This window comes from Bombina bombina, chromosome 4, assembly GCF_027579735.1.
Source record: "Bombina bombina isolate aBomBom1 chromosome 4, aBomBom1.pri, whole genome shotgun sequence".
Taxonomy (NCBI): domain Eukaryota; kingdom Metazoa; phylum Chordata; class Amphibia; order Anura; family Bombinatoridae; genus Bombina; species Bombina bombina.
The window spans coordinates 644,421,487-644,439,278 of record NC_069502.1 but is presented as its reverse complement, the minus strand read 5'-3'; the positions used below and the strand labels follow the sequence as shown (position 1 = coordinate 644,439,278).

Below are 17,792 nucleotides of genomic sequence, written 5' to 3'. Positions count from 1 at the left end.
CCTGCATCACCTCACCACTGACATTTCCTGTCTTCTGCCATCCACATTTACCCTCTATACACACCTCACTCCTCCAGCACATAACTCTGCAGTCTCTCACTTCTTGTTATGCTCTGCATCAAACTCTATAACTCCCTCAGCACATCTGAAACAGTGGAATTCTGTAAGTTATCAGTACTGCTCCATTCTGTGGATCTGCACACACTTGTTATAGACTTTCCCCTTCACTCCTCCATGTATTATTATTATTATTATCATCAGGTATTTGTAGAGCGCCAACAGGTTCCGCAGTGCTATAAACATAGGTGGTATATGAAAAACAATTACAGGGATCAAATGGGTAGAGGGTCCTGCCGAGAGTTGCACTGTTGTAGTCGGCTCTTATGAAGATGAACTACAAACAGCTGGGCTCATAGGTGTACAAGCTATGGGGTTTAAGGGGATAGCAGTGGAGATAGGAAGGTTAGTGTAGGTTGTATGCGTCCCTGAATAGTAGAGTCTTCAGGGAGCACTTGAAGCTTTTACAACTAGGTGATAGTCTTGTGGAGCGAGGCAGGCTGAACGTGCCTGGAGAAAATCCCGCTCTGAATCAGATTTCCTTCACTATAAGTTCATTCTTTATTCTTACTCCTCTGCCCCTCACTTAGCCAAGCAAACCTACTTCTCTTCTCTTATATCTACTCACTCCACAAACCCTAAACGTCTCTTCTCCATTTTCAACTCTCTCCTTTACCCACCTTCACCACCCCCTTCATCTGCCTTTAGTGCTCAAGACCTGGCAGACTTCTTTTTCAACAAAACAATTACCATCCGAAGTAATATCCCAACACAAGTCTGCAACCTTCCATCTCCGCCCCTGGCAACCCCCTCCACCACTCTCAGCACCTTCCCCACTACCTCTGAGAATGAAGTGAGTTCCCTATTGTCTTCCTCACACCTCACTACCTGCCCACTTGACCCTATCCCTTCACATCTAATACCGTCTCTGTCTTCTACCCTCACTCCAGCTCTTACTCACATATTTAACCTATCCCTTACTACCGGTTCATTCCCATCTTCCTTCAAACATGCAAAGGTCACCCCCATCCTCAAAAAACCCTCCCTCGACCCCAATTCTCCTGCAAACTACCGCCCCATATCACTGCTTCCGCTAGCTTCAAAAGTCCTGGAAAAACTAGTCTTCGATCGCTTAACCCACTTCTTGTCCTCCAACTCACTGCTTGACCCCTTACAATCTGGCTTCCGTTCCCAACACTCAACTGAGACTGCCCTCACCAAAGTTACTAATGATCTTCTTTCTGCTAAACAAAATGGCCACTACTCAATACTTATCTTACTTGATCTGTCTGCTGCCTTTGACACAGTTGACCATCCCCTTCTCCTACGGACTCTCAGCTCCTTTGGGCTCTCTGACACTGCCCTTTCCTGGATCCACTCTTATCTCTCTAATAGGTCCTTTTCTGTCTCCTTTGCTGGTGGCGACTCCTCTCCATTGCCTCTGTCTGTTGGAGTACCTCAAGGCTCTGTTCTGGGTACCCTACTCTTCTCTATTTATACATCCTCACTGAGAAAACTTATCAGTAGCTATGGCTTCAACTACCACCTCTATGCTGATGATACCCAGATCTACCTATCCGCCCCTTCACTCTCTCCTTCTATCCTTGCTCACATCGGTGTCTGCTTATCTGGCATTTCTTCTTGGATGGCCTCTCACCACCTAAAAATCAATATGTCCAAGACTGAGCTCCTTCTAATCCCCCCCTCTAATTCTACCCCGGTTCCTAACTTTTCAATCACTGTTGGTGATACCACTATCTCCCCATCACCCCAAGTCCGTGTCCTAGGAGTTACACTTGACTCCAATCTGTCCTTCATTCCCCACATCCAATTGCTCTCTTCCTCCTGTCGCAACCATCTACGCAATATCTCCAAAATCCGTCCATTTCTAAGTGCTGAAACTACTAAACAGCTAATCCACTCCCTGGTAATCTCCCGACTTGACTACTGTAATAACCTACTAACTGGCCTCCCTTTCTCCCGCCTCTCCCCTCTTCAATCCATCCTAAATGCCTCTGCTAGGCTAATCCACCTCTCCCGACGCTCTGTATCTGCTGCACCTCTCTGCGAGTCCCTTCACTGGCTACCCATCCACAGCAGAATTAAATTCAAAATTCTCATCCTGACCTACAAAGCCCTTACCAACGTAGCCCCCCCCTACCTGTCCTCACTCATCAAGAAATATACTCCAGCCCGCCCCCTAAGATCCAACAATAACCTGCTCCTTGCATCTTCTACCATCACCTCCTCCCATGCCAGGCTACAGGACTTCTCTCGTGCAGCACCAACCATCTGGAATGCACTTCCCAGAGCTGTTAGACTTTCCCCTAACCTTTCCTCCTTTAAACGCTCCCTAATGACCTTTCTGTTCATGGAAGACTATCTCTAAATCAGTAAAAAATGAATTCTACCTGCCTAACTGCTGCCCCATCTAACTCCACACTAACATCATTCTCACCTTTGCAGTCCCCACCTCCTGTTTCTCACCCTCCTACCATCTAGATTGTAAGTTCCCATGGGAACAGGGCCCTCAATTCCCCCTGTATTTGTTTTGTTAAACTTTGGTGTCTTCTATATTGTATTGTACTGTACTTTTATCTTTGTACCCATGGACAGCGCTGCGGAATCTGTTGGCGCTTTATAAATAAAGAATAATAATAATAATCCATAAGATGGGAGCCAGTCTGGAGAAATCTTGTAAACGGAATGTGAGGAGGTAACAAGAGAGGAGGAGAGTAGGAGATCATGAGCGGAGCAAAGAGGATGGGAGGGAGAGTATCTGGAGACAAGGTATGAGATGTAGGGGTAAGCAATGCAGTTGAGGGCTTCGTGTGTCAAAGGGAGAATTTTGTGTTTAATCCTGGAGGCAAGAGGAAGCCAGTAAACGGATTGTCAGAGAGGTGCGGCAGATGAAGAGCGACATGTAAAGAAGATGAGCCTGGCAAAGGTATTCATTATGGATTGTAAAGGATAGTATGATCATGCTTTATATGCTGGTTTAGATATTTTGGTTATTAATGTTCTAAAAGCTATTTCATGAGGTTTATTGTAAATAATATATAGATAGCCTGATGAGAAACTTATTATTTAGCAAGCCTTTTTTTAGATGGTGAGTTGGTTGGATTTTAGGTGAAAAATGTATCGCTTTGATCTTACCAAACAACACTCTTAATTTCAGAGACATGCTGTCTATCTACTGCAGTTTCTCCATACATGTATTATTAGATGCTGCTGGGCTGTGTCAACTGGGAAAGCACGGTTTTTATTCTTTACTTATATAAATATGTGGGCTTTAACTGCAAGGCTCTGGACATATGTTGTGCTACAAGTTATAAGATAAATTAACTAAATTGGTTCAAAGTATGTGGGTAATAAATGACAGTGTGTATGGTGCCGAAGATATTTACCTCACAGCTATTTATATACTTTGGCCGTGATATATTATACCCACCTCCTCCCTTGGTATCCTTTATGTCAGTGTTGTCACAGCATGAGAATGTTAGAAATGCCCACGCAAGCGACTACCTTATCTCTCTTAAAATACCCCACTGCATAGATGTTAGAGACCTTACAATACCTCCTTATAAATGTCATCTATTACATGCTGGGTGTTGTTTGTTTTCTAGTTAGCGGTTCCTTGGGTACTATACTTACACATTTGTTAAATAATAGAAGTTTATTATTATGACTTAAACTACCTTAAGAGAAAATTTTCAACTGTGATGCTACTCTATCTATAGCTCCCATCTCTTACATACCAAGGATATATATGAATGTTCTATTGCAAGCCTTATTATATTTATTTTCCTAGAAAATTATTTTCCCTAGGGTGAATTTATGGTTAGTACAAATTATTTGTTCCTGCCGGGCCCCTCTCCTCCCTTTCCCGCCGGTACTGGTTGCCTGCGGGTCATACCCCTACTCATTTTTCCCACATCGCCTATAGCTGGCATTGCCCCAGGAGAGGAGCTCACCCAGAAGTCCCCTATATTCTATATCTCATACATACCAATATCCCCCCTTCCACATAACTTTCATAAAAACCACCCTCATTCATCTTATAGATAGCAGATTTATTTGTATCGCGTCTTGGACCAGAATACAGTCACTCTCTACTTAACTATGGCCCCTCATTAAATAATAGTTCTAAATAATAACCTCTAGCAACCAACTTACATTTTTTATTGACCTCCCTAGAGGAATCATGATATCCAATTAAATAGAGCATTCCCTCATAGGATATCTCCAGTACCTCACCCTCTATACTTATAGATACGCGGCCATAACCTTCCTATCTAGCTGGATAGGGCCTTCCAATTAGCCCCTCAACTACATTTATAAATCAACATACCCTGAGCAATCTCTGCTCCCCCCTATTAACTACATAACCATCAGATTGGGCCTTGTAGTCCATCCCTTTAGCTCTGTAATACATTCTATATCCACCCCTTGCACTCTATGTTTTTGATATAATCTAAGGCTCCACCCCCCATTCCCCTCCCCCACTCCACTTAGAGCGGCTCTTGCCAGCTGCACTCCCTTTCCCCCTCCCCGCCAATTTGGTCCAAAAGCGACCAATCAACAGCTAATCACCACTTGCCGCAATTTTCCTTTTTACTCTATTAAAAATAAACGTTCAAGTTGCAATGTGGAGATCAGGTTTATTATTCATATAATATAAAAATGAGGTTTCATTGCTATTTGTGGTTTTACCAGTTATCCATATCTTACAATATTACTTTGGTTGACTTGATATTTGCTACAAATTTATTTACTCACAATTAGTACAATAAGAATACCGGATACAGTTCCATGCTACATGGTTATTATCTTGTTGTTCTTCTGGAGAAGCACAGAATATATGTCCAGAACTGTTATATTCTTATTTCTTCACTATGTTTATGAGTATACTATGTATGTTCCAATGTTAAACCATTAATGTCAATGAATGAACATTTTCTTTAACATTTCTTATAACCTCAATAAAAAACATATTTAAAAAAAAAAAAAAAAAAAAATACTTTATTTTTCACAGACTAAAAACACAAACAATTGCTTGTGATAGAAAGATATGTGAAAGGATGATTTTCAGGGAGAAAACCACCCCCAAAAAAATTGTCTCTGTTCTCCTGATAAAAAAATCTCAAATGTGTCTCCAATGAGAAATGGGCTTGTGATAGTTTCTTTGGCAGTGAGTTTGTAACTGTCTGTGTACCAAAAACGTTTTGTGAAAAACGCTAATACCCTGGAGTTGGTGAGGAGGGTAAAACTTGAGTAATGGTGACTTCTGTTTTTCAAAAGTTGAAGAAGACGTAATGTAAACGCTACCTTAAAGTGTCTGTCGAATGTCCAGGTAGGTATTTTTCGAAAAAAAATGTCCTGCAATGCAGATGGATCTTGATTTAATTCCTTTCTATAACAGGGTCCGTTCCTGGGAGTGTAATCTTTGACGGTCTTGCCAGACCGGAAATGACGTCAGTTGTGGGCGTGCCCTTATGCGTTTTGTGAATTCCGTTCACTTCATCAGAGGGATGAATTAAATCAAGATCCATCTGCATTGTTATGAGTGTAACTGTACTGTGTATTTTTTTATGTCTTTTGTAAAAAAATTTAGTTTTGCGAAACAGTTAACCAGAGCTCTGAGGTTGTGGTAATCATTCTAGGGTACATAGCGATTGCGCTCATGCATTCGCATTTACTTTCAACTTGTAATACAACTGCAATTTACCTTCCGTGCAAATGAAAACAAAAATCTGATAATGCTTGCGGCCAAACAATACCACTCAACTTGTAATCTGGCCCTTAATGCTTAGAGAATCAAAACCGCATTACACCAAGATTACATTGAAATATAAATGAGAAAATGTCAAAAACATTACATTCAACAATCTTTCGTCTAGATTACGAGCTTTGTGTTATGAACTGTGCGGTGCTAAAGAAAAGTTTTTTCTCACTGCTCACTTACCTGCAGCGTTGATATTACGGGTTTTTACAAACCCGGCGTTAACAGGCAAGAAGTGAGCATAGAGCAAAATTGTGCTCCATACCGCACTCCAATACCAGCGCTGCTTAAGTCAGCGGTGAGCTGGTCGTACGTGCTCCTGCACGATTTCCCCATAGACATCAATGGGAAGGGTCGGCTGAAAAAAAGTATAACACCTGCCAAAAAGCAGCGTAAAACTCAGTAATGCAGCCCCATTGATTCCTATGGGGAAACAAAATTTATGTTTACACCTAACACCCTAACATGAATCCTGAGTCTAAACACAGAGAAAAGATTTGTGTGTATGCGCTAAACAGCTGCGGTGATAAAGAAAATCTACAGTTGTAAAATATTTCTTATAAATGAGTGTGTCAAAGATGTGTAATACAAAACTAATGGGTTTATAATATAAATACTCCTATATTTTCTTTGTTATTCTTTGATTATCTGCTTTATGGGAGCAGATTAGTGTGTAGTGCAGGGGTAGATTTGCGCACCTTATACCCACCATTTTTTCTGAGTCTAAACACCCCTAATCTTACACTTATTAACCCCTAATCTGCCGCCCCGGACATCGCCGCCACCTACATTATACTTATTAACCCCTAATCTGCCGCTCCGGATATCGCCGCCACCTACATTATACTTATTAACCCCTAATCTGCTGCCCCAACATTGCCGACACCTACATTATATTTATTAACCCCTATTCTCCCTCCCCCAATGTCGCCGCAACCTACCTACATTTATTAACCCCTAATCTGCCGCCCCCAACGTCACCGCCACTATATTAAATGTATGAACCCCTAAATCTAAGTCTAATCCTAACACCCCCTAACTTAAATATAATTTTACAGTTAAATAAATTAAATTAAATTAGCTATAGCACAAAAACAAACAAACATTAAATTACAGAAAATAAAAAACAAATTACAGATCTTTAAACTAATTACACCTAATCTAAGAGCCCTATCAAAATAAAGAAAGCCCCCCCAAAATAAAAAAAACTCTAGCCTAAACTAAACTACTAATAGCGCTTAAAAGGGCCTTTTGCGGGCCAATAGGATTGAACTTCTATCCTATTGGCTGATACAATCAGCCAATAGGATTGAGCTTGCATTCTATTGGCTGATTGGAACATAGAATTCTATCAGCCAATCGGAATCTAAGGGACGCCATCTTGGATGACGTCACTTAAAGTGATATTCATTCCGAAGAAGACGTCGTTTGAAGAGGATGCTCCGCGCCGGATGTCTTGAAGATGGAGCCGCTCAGCATCGGAAGGATGAAGATAGAAGATGCCGTCTGGATGAACACTTCTGCCCGTCTGGAGGACCACTTTTGTCGGCTTCATTGAGGACATCTTGCCGCTTGGATGAAGACTTTTCCCGGTAAGTGAATCTTCGGGGGTTAGTGTTAGGATTTTTTAAGGGTGTATTGGGTTGGTTTTATTTTTTAGGTTAGGGCTTTGGGCAGCAATAGAGCTAAATGCCCTTTTAAGGGCAATGCCCATCCAATTGCCCTTTTCAGGGCAATGGGGAGCTTAGGTTTTTTTAGTTAGGCTTTTATTTGGGGGGTTGGTTGTGTGGGAGTTGGGTTTTACTGTTGGGGGGTTTTTTGTATTTTTTTTTTACAGGTAAAAGAGCTGATTTCTTTGGGACAATGCCCCGCAAAAGGCCCTTTTAAGGGCTATTGGTAGTTTAGTTTAGGCTGGGGGGGGGTTTATTTTGGGGGGGGGGGCCTTTTTTTTTTTGATAGGGCTCTTAGATTAGGTGTAATTAGTTTAAAGATCTGTAATTTGTTTTTTATTTTCTGTAATTTAGTGTTTTTTTGTTGTGATTTAGCTAATTTAATTTAATTATGATTTTTTATGCCTGATGAAACGGTCTGTGAACCGTGAAACGCGTCGCATGATTGGGTGATTATTGGACACCCTGTTATCCACTCTCATCAGCAATCATTGTGCTGTTGTTTTTAAACTTTTATGCTTTTTTAAATAAATTTGGATATATCTTTTATCCTTTGAGTGGATTCATTTCTACCCACCATCTGCCATTGTTCACCTATGAGAGACCAGCCCAGCACCTGAGGGAACACATTATCATACAAATATCAAGATACCTAGAGTTTGGGTGAGCTGCCACACCTCTACCAATCTGCAGCCTGCTTCTACAAGCACATTGGTGTGCTCTGGGAATATGTGAGTACCCTCCACATTAAAGAATCTGTTGTGGTTGTACCATTAATAGTCTGCACATGTGGTGCCCGTATTTCTTGTCTCCCTTATAGCACCACCATCTTACGCCAAGAGCGCCTTCAAGTGGGTGAGCTGTTACACCTTTCTAATTCTGCAGCCTGCCCCTACCAGCACATAAGTGTGCTCTCCAAATTTGTGAGTACCCATTTGGCAATAGTTCTGTGACTTGCTGTTTATTAATAGATGATACCACACATGAGGCGCCCCTCCATTCTGTTTTATCTTATATAGTACCACCTGGACCATCCAGTGAGGAGGAGGCAGCCGCTACAGCAATCGTTATCCTTTGAAGAATATATAAAGGACTGTCTAATTTTTTCACAATTGCAAGTGTATTTTCACTACAGTATCTAATAATTTACTGTTTTCTGCCTTTATTGTGTATATACTCATCTATGATAGCTTAACATTGCCCCATCATATATACTTTTGTTCTAGATTAATGATTATACTGCATCTTGAGCGCCCCCTTCAGTGATTAGGTTTTTACAGTATATTTAATTGTATTTAATGTAGGTAATTTATTTAATTGTAGTGTAGTGTTAGGTGTTATTGTAACTTAGGTTAGGTTTCATTTTACAGGTACATTTGTATTTATTTTAGCTAGGTAGTTATTAAATAGTTAATAACTATTTAGTAACTATTCTACCTAGTTAAAATAAATACAAACTTGCCTGTAAAATAAAAATAAACCCTAAGCTAGCTACAATGTAACTAATAGTTATATTGTAGCTATCTTAGGTTTTATTTTATAGGTAAGTATTTAGTTTTAAATAGGAATAATTTAGTTAATGATAGTAATTTTTATTTAGATTTATTTAAATTATATTTAAAGGGCCATAATACCCAAATGTTTAAACACTTGAAAGTGATGCAGTATAGCTGTAAAAAGCTGATTACAAAATATCACCTGAACATCTCTATGTAAAAAAGAAAGATATTTTACCTCAAAAGTTCCTCAGTAGCCACCTCCCATTGTAAAGGATTTCTAAGCAGCATATTAGTATGTCTGTCCCGGGACAACTGAAAGGATGAGCTTCGTGCACTCTCATATTATTTCACCAATGAGGTAAAGGAAGCTTACTATGAAATCTCATGAGAGTTAAGTCAAATCTCATGAGATCACAGTAAGAGTTCATGACCTCAGCACTGCTGATGCTGATTGGCTGCTGTTCATTTCTTCATTTTTTAATTTTTTTTTACCTTCAGCTGGGAGCAGCTGAGTATAACTTTTTACACAGAACTTACTCTGGTGAGCTGAGGAAATTGTTAGGTAAAATATCTTCCTTTTTTACATAGAGATACTCAGGTGATATTTTCCTGTCAGCTTTTTACAGTTATACTGCATCAGTTTCAAGTGATTTAGCATATTAGTATTATGTCCCTTTAAGTTAGGGGGTGTTAGGGTTAGGGTTAGACTTATATTTAGGGGTTAATACATTTAATATAGTGGCGGCGATGTTGGGGGTGGCAGATTAGGGGTTAATAAATGTAGATAGGTTGCGGCGACATTGGGGGAGAGAGATTAGGGGTTAATAAATATAATGTAGGTGTCGGCGATGTTGGGGGCAGCAGATTAGGGGTTAATAAATATAATGTAGGTTGCGGCGATGTCCGGAGCGGAAGATTAGGGGTTAATAAGTATAATGTAGGTGGCGGTGATGTTAGGGGCGGCAGATTAGGGGTTAATAATATTTAACTAGTGTTTGCGAGGCGGGAGTGCGGCGGTTTTGGGGTTAATATGTTTATTATAGTGGCGGCGATGTCCGGAGCGACAGATTAGGAGTTAATAATTTTATTTTAGTGTTTGCGATGTGGGAGGGCCTTGGTTTAGGGGTTAATAGGTAGTTTATGGGTGTTAGTGTACTTTTTAGCACTTTATTTATGAGTTGTATGCTACAGCATTGTAGTGTAAAACTCATAACTACTGACTTTAGAATGCGTTACGGATCTTGACGGTATAGGGTGTACCGCTCACTTTTTGGCCTCCCAGGACAGACTAGTAATACCGGCGCTATGGAAGTACCATAGAAAAAAGGGTTTACCTTTAATTGCAAGACTCGTAATACCAGCGGGCGTAAAAAAGCAGCGTTAGGACCTGTTAACGCTGCTTTTTTACCTTAACGCACAACTCGTAATCTAGCCGTTTGTAAGTTGAATGGTAATTGCTACCTAAAAATATAAAGTAACACCATTTTGTACATAAATGTTTCTTCCATTTATGTACAAAAGGTTGGAGACCAGGAATATTTTCAATAGGCAATCCTTAATACAAATAAATATAGAGGGCTAGATTACGAGTGGAGCACAATTTATCGCTCTCACTCGCACATTAAATTTGATAGACAGAGGCTTTTTGCATGATTCAGGTAGCGTGCGTATTACAAGTTAAAACTAAAATGTTTTCGTACGAGCCCTAACCCAGCGCATGCAAAAAGACTAACTTTGAATATTGTGACTGATAACGTATTCACCATAGACTTAAAAGGAGTGCAAAAAGGGGGAAAAAACTCCTTATTTGTATGTAAACCGGATCTTGTTTAACCAAGTGTGCTAGCCTGACATGAAATATGACTATTTCACATTCCAATGCTCTTCACATAGCAGTATATGTTCTATTTATATATAATCTAGCGCTGCGAGATCTGTTGGCGCTCTACAAATAACCGAAAATAATAATAATGATAATAATATTTTTTTTGGTAAATTATAAATATATATATATATATATATATATATATATATATATAAAATTATATATAGGTATTGATATATATATACAGATATATCTATTTAAAAATACATAGAGCATATTCCCCTATGTAAAGAACAATGTAATGTTAAATATTACAGTAAATACACAGTATAACACTTTATACAATATGAATATTGCATAAAAATTATTTTACATGTTTTCAGCTACTTAACTGCAACATGCTCCAATGCACTTATATATCTACTTATGTATACATATGTATTTATGTGTTTATATGTGTATATATGTCTGTAAATACATATATTCCCATATAAATACGTAAATACACATGTACACACATATAAATATACTGTATATACATACATATACATATTTAGAAATGTGTATCTATGTATCTCTATTTTACATCTCTTTGCCTTTTTCGAGCAACTCAGACCTCATATCTTTGAGCCCTTAAAACTTTTTTTGCATTTTTTAAAAAATATTTTTATTAGGTAGTGTTATTACGAGTGTAACTGTACTTTTAATATACTATTGATGTGTTTTGTGTAACTTTTTTGTCAAGCATAACCTTTAACCAGAGCTCTGAAGTCGTGCTATCCTGATGTGTGTTAAATTAAATTGTGCTCAAGTAAACACGTTTACTTCCAACTTGTAATATGCGTGCTACCTCTGATGGACAGAGCCGTGATAAACCCCTTGTTGCTTGCACGCAACTCGTAATCTAGCCCAGAATATTTGCACTAAAAATATGAAATAATAGAGTTTGTAGACATGAACTTTTGTAGCTACATTTTGAAATTATTTTTTATTCTATGTCTGCAGCATATTCTTCTTTCATGAACCTTTTAATTTAGCTGTCTAACAAAAAATAAAATAATAATTAAACACTATAGTTTATAGAAATATAAAATATATCTTTTACCTAATGATATCCACCAGTGAGCCGTCTGGGGAAATTCCATCATAACTACAAAAGAAAAAATTATTTGAAATTATTCTTTTTGGTTAAAATTTGTTATATTAAAATGTACTATTACCTGAATTACATACCACACCGGAAAGAAAATTCTCTAAATGATTAACCTTTTTTATTAAACACCCCTAAACATACTGATTTTTTGTTTGTGGTTTGCAGCATATTATGTAATAAAGTAAGGCTTGATTAAACTCAGGTAGTGTTATTTAGCTGCCTCGGTTTCATGTATATAATTTATTTGTGCATGGTGAATAACGTATTGCTGTGAGTGTGAAAATGAATATGTAAAGTGGACAAGCGTTATCAGTTATTTTATGAGTTGTGAGACTAGAGTTAGTTGGCTAACAGGCACACTTGTTGGGTCTACACATTTTATGATCTAAAGCATGTGATGATCTGATAACCTTCATGTTAATTATATGTTTAAGTGTCGCTAAAGCCAACCAGTGCTGAGAAAGTAGGAAGGGGTTTTAACAACCCGGAAGAAATGCGCCTGAGTATGCCCCTGCAGGAAGCATAACTAGCATCTCCTTGATCCCTTCCTATTATTATGAACTGACTGAGCAGGGATTCCTAGGGATCAAGTAAATTGGAAAGTTGATTAAAATTAAAAGTCCTATCTGAATAATGAAAGTTTAATTTATACTAGACTGTCCCTTTAATAATGATAGGGGAAACATGCCCAAACACTCCACTAGCATCACAACCAATTCCTGTGATTCTTAACTCAGCTGTTTCTGTGTACTTAGTGTGGTAAAGATCAGTGTTTCCCAACCACGGTCCCCAACAGTCCTGTTTTCCATTATAGCTGAACTAGAGCACAGGTGAAATAATCAGCTGATGGGTGAGAGCAGCTTAATAACAATGGTGTTACTGATCAGCTGATTATTTTATCTGTGCATTAGTTCAGCTATACTGAAAACCTGGCCTGTTGGGGGTACACTGGAGATCAAAAATGGTAAGGAACCTCACTAAATAATTTTGATCATCTTTCCCACTATTACAAAATCCTCCATACACACTCCAGTTGCTTTCCCACCGTTTCTCATACAACTCTCCTGTCCTTTTGTACATATTCCCAGGCAATCTCTTAATTTTACAGAAAAACAGAGTAAGGGTAGCGCTAAACAGCTTAGAGGATAATCAAATAAAATGAATATTTCAGAAGTAATAATAATGTTCTTATCTATTAGGGGCAAATGGACATGTGTGGTGTAGTGCAATGATATGTGAAACGCTAAATAGTGGAGAAAACTTTCTATATAAGGCTACATATATATAAAAATGTACACCAAGTACAAAATAACAATGTAGATTTTAATTTATAAATAAAATATATAAAAAAAATGAAATAATGTATTAAAGGTGCCGGCACCAATGACAAAAATAAAAAATTAAGAATGTATAATACAGACAAATGTAGTCTAGAATAAAAACAAATATATAAGATACAAAGGAAATATATAGTAAGTTGTTGGATACAATTTGTGACCACAGTATCTAACAGAATTCATAAAAAAGGATCTATGACTCCTAATAAAATTCAGTCTCGTATGTAGGATTTATAATGGCAATCAGTTGTTCCCAGTTCTATTGATAATTGTTTACCGTACTGGTGTTTCTGGTTACCGTCCTTAGATAGTTGGAAACAGAACTGTTTGTGGCCGTGGATGATAGAAGAAAAAAAAACAAAAAAACGCTCCGACGGTACTGTCTAATCCTTTGTAGGTGGCAAGCGTTGTTGCTATTAAACAGCAATTAGAAACAGTTTAAAAATATAAAATCCCAATATGTCTGGGTAGCCTGTGTATTGCCGTGGATAAGTTGCAGGTAAATCCTGGGGCCGAGGTATTTGCTGGCAGCCGTGACACAAACTTCTGGGCTGTACCTCCAGGTCCTATTACCTGTTAACTGTTCCGGTGTATGGATTAACAGGATAGGGGATCCGTTGGAAAAGATATATTGTTTGACTAGGTATATTGGGGATTCGGTAAATAGATCCTGGGTGAGGGATTACGCATATGTATGCACCGCTTGAATGTTAAGACGGCTTTAATGCACCTCACCTACTAAAACCGAGTTCCCCACTATGAAAGAGAGTAAATGAGAGTTGTATGAGCAAATCTACGCGTTTCAGCCGGGTAGGCCTTTATCAAGATGCTTATCATAGTGTTAGACGGATTTAAATATCCTCATGTGATGCTTGATAGGTCAGAATTTGACTCCCACAGGGTGTGTTGTAATCTTGAATCACCTGTCTGTTAGACATTAGTTGGTATACAATTTCTATAGCTCACTGGGAAACATAGGAGGGATGTCCATTCAACTAACACCACTGCAGCTATACATAAAACCATATAAAAATTAAAATCTACATTGTTATTTCGTACTTGGTGTACATTTTTATATATATGTAGCCTTATATAGAAAGTTTTCTCCACTACTTAGCGTTTCACATATCATTGCACTACACCACACATGTCCATTTGCCCCTAATATATAAGAACATTATTATTACTTCTGAAATATTCATTTTATTTGATTATCCTCTAAGCTGTTTAGCGCTACCCTTACTCTGTTTTTCTGTATCCTTTTTTGGTAGGTTTTAGGAGATATTCCAACCTTAGGGTTAGCATATTAGAGTGAGAGTGTTTAGTATCTTTAACACCTTCTCTTTATTTGGTTTCACTTTCATCTCCAGTTTTAGATCCACTCTCTTTAGACACTATAGCAACACATATTGCTTTTTTAGAAATGTATCTATTTCTAATTTTATGTTTTAAATTTATCATCTATTTTTATTCACAATTTGCACTTCGCACATTTTATCACATATTATTTAATTTCCCCCTTTTTTTTATATATATACATAATCACTATTATTCTTTCACTCCACTCCAAACATTGACATTAATATTTAATATTTTTCATATTCTTTTATATACCCATCACTATAAAGTTTGATATATATATAGACATTCACTAGACACATACTAGTACTTTCATCTATACACAAATATGGATATTTTTGCACAGAGGGACATTATTCTTAAAAATATTGCATCTAATATTAATACTACAACAGTAATACCTACAGAATCTAATTTAGACGAAATGTTTTCAGATTTAGAGAATACACTTCTAAAAGAAATTAAACATACTTTAGAAATCAAATATATACAGAATTATATTGATCTCAACATGGTACCTAGAGGCCTAAGGCTGAAAAAAAAACTGCACATTTGATTTACCTGACACATTATCAGATGAATGGTTTGAGATTTTAGAAATGGCTTCAATTGGACTTATGAAAGTTATTGTTAAAGCTAGAAAAATTCACCTTAATGATATTAAAAAAACAATCGAAATATCTAAAAATAAACTTGACAATTTAGATATAAACGATAACTACAAACAGACCCAATTAGAGATTATTAATAAACTCTCTGAACAAAAAGAAATCATTATCACTCAAAAGAATTCCAAATTCAATAGGGATTTGGATGATTATAAAAAAACAGAAGATACTAGCACTATGAATGATGAACAGACATGTACTGAAAATGCAGACACAATAGCGGATAATATTACCACTTCATCTAAGAAAGACCTGGCCTCTCTATTTAGTAAAAATCATTCAAAAATACACAATAAATCTAATTATACCACCTCTCACAATAGTAATATAGACAATCCAAACCTAAATAGAACACTGACTCATCATCAAACACGTAATAAAAGAGAAAATAATTACAATGAACCAACCTGGAGGCAATATAACACAAACAAGGCAAGATATACAAATACGAACACACAACACAATCAGAGTTTCACTAAAAATAATCAATATTGGAATAGGAATAGGTCCAATAATTTTGAAACAAACAGAGACACACGTAACAATTATCCAGTTCAATATAACTCTAATGATAGAAACACCTATTCCAATCCCCATTCAGTTCAAAATAGATCAACGTATCAACCCCACTAATATAATCAATCATATACATATGACAGCTTTTCGAATAGGCAAACGAACAATTATCATAGACCAAATCATTATAACCAACAACACGAAAATGACTACACCAGATCTTATCCAAATCATTTTTCACACCATAAAGAACACTTTAAGCATAAAGATAACTACAACCACAATTGGAGAATTCCCCTCCAAAATAGATATGAACCCTTATTACAAACACCTAACCATCATAGGGCGTATACAAATGATCATGAAAGTAATAAACAAAACAGTGGAATAACTAAGACATCTTTTTTAGGATATTCCCCCGCAAGAGCGGGGCCCTCAAAAAACTTACAAGAACCAGTGAAAATACAAAGAAACTTACAAAACAAAAGAAGACTAGAGGTAGAAGAGGGAGAGGAACCTCTAAACAAAACAATAAAAAGATAAGATCAACTAAAGTAGATAATAAATCTGGTGTCTTTAATATTAGTAAATTGACCTTAAGCGACAAACAAGAAGCAGTCCTTAGTAAAGGCTTGACTTTTGCCCCTACATGTAAGTTGAACAAATTCGAAACATTAATCAATATCAATCAGTATATACGCAAGATCACTCTAAAAAGATATTTTCTAAAAAACCCTGTACAATATAAATCTTTGACCGAAAAAGATGATTATTTACATACAGAATACAAACCCAAGTCTGTTTTCTATCCAACCAATGAGAAAAGCGAACATATTAAACTTTATGAACAAAATATCAAGAAAGATCTTATATCATTAGACCAGACCAAACCATTGAGGAATAATCTATCCAAAAAAGAATTTGAAATATTAACTGAACTAAAAAACAATAACAAAACAGTAATAAAACCAGCTGACAAGGGGGGAGGTATTGTAGTCATGGATACTGACTATTATATAGAGGAATCCAACAGATTGCTAAATGACAAAACCACATACAAGAAGTTATCAATAAACCCACTTCAGAAACAATCCAAACAATTAGATACCCTTCTTAAGAATGCAAGCATAGAGGGCATCATTAATCAGTCAGAATTCGATTTTCTAGCGATAACCCACCCCAAGACCCCTACTTTTTATTTTCTACCCAAAATACATAAACACAGAACTAAAGCTCCAGGCCGCCCTATTATATCAGGGATAGAATCACTCACCAGCAACTTATCACAGTATGTAGATTTTTTTCTCCAGAAATATGTTGTTATTCTCAAATCATACCTTAAGGACTCAACACATTTTCTTAACTCATTAAAAAACCTCACCTGGCAGGAGAATTATATTTTTGTCACTTGTGACATTACTTCACTTTACACTAATATTTCCCATACATTAGGTTTATCAGCAATCAAAATCTATTTAGATAGAGATGAAATACTCCCAATCAAACAAAACAAATTTATCCTTGATTGTATAGAATTCATTTTAACAAATAACAGTTTCCTCTTTAATGATGATATCTTCTTGCAAATAAAGGGTACTGCAATGGGCACAAGGTTCGCCCCTAGTTATGCCAACTTGTTCATGGGCCACTTTGAAGATCTTTGCATTGATAAAGGCCCATGGGGGGCGAACCTTGTGCACTATTGCAGATATATCGATGATATTTTCCTAATATGGAAAGGAGACACTGAATTACTAGATTTATTTATCACGGATATAAACAAGAATGACATGGGCTTAACATTTACCCATGAATATAGTAGTAGTAGAATCCATTTTCTTGACATTGAAATAGAGATTAAAAATAACCAAATTCAGACAAGAACATATTTCAAAGACATAGATGCCAATAACTATATACATTCGG

At 37.1% G+C, this 17,792-nt stretch overlaps 1 protein-coding gene across 1 annotated transcript in view; it reads right to left on the bottom strand.

Moving 5' to 3' along the window:
• The window catches only part of TMEM244 (transmembrane protein 244), a 142,778-nt gene that overhangs the window by 15,050 nt on the left and 109,936 nt on the right, over positions 1 to 17,792 (bottom strand). The window contains exon 5 of the mRNA XM_053710690.1: positions 11,939 to 11,983. Coding sequence (XP_053566665.1) covers positions 11,939 to 11,983 — 45 coding nt within the window. The remainder of the gene's footprint in view (positions 1 to 11,938; positions 11,984 to 17,792) is intronic.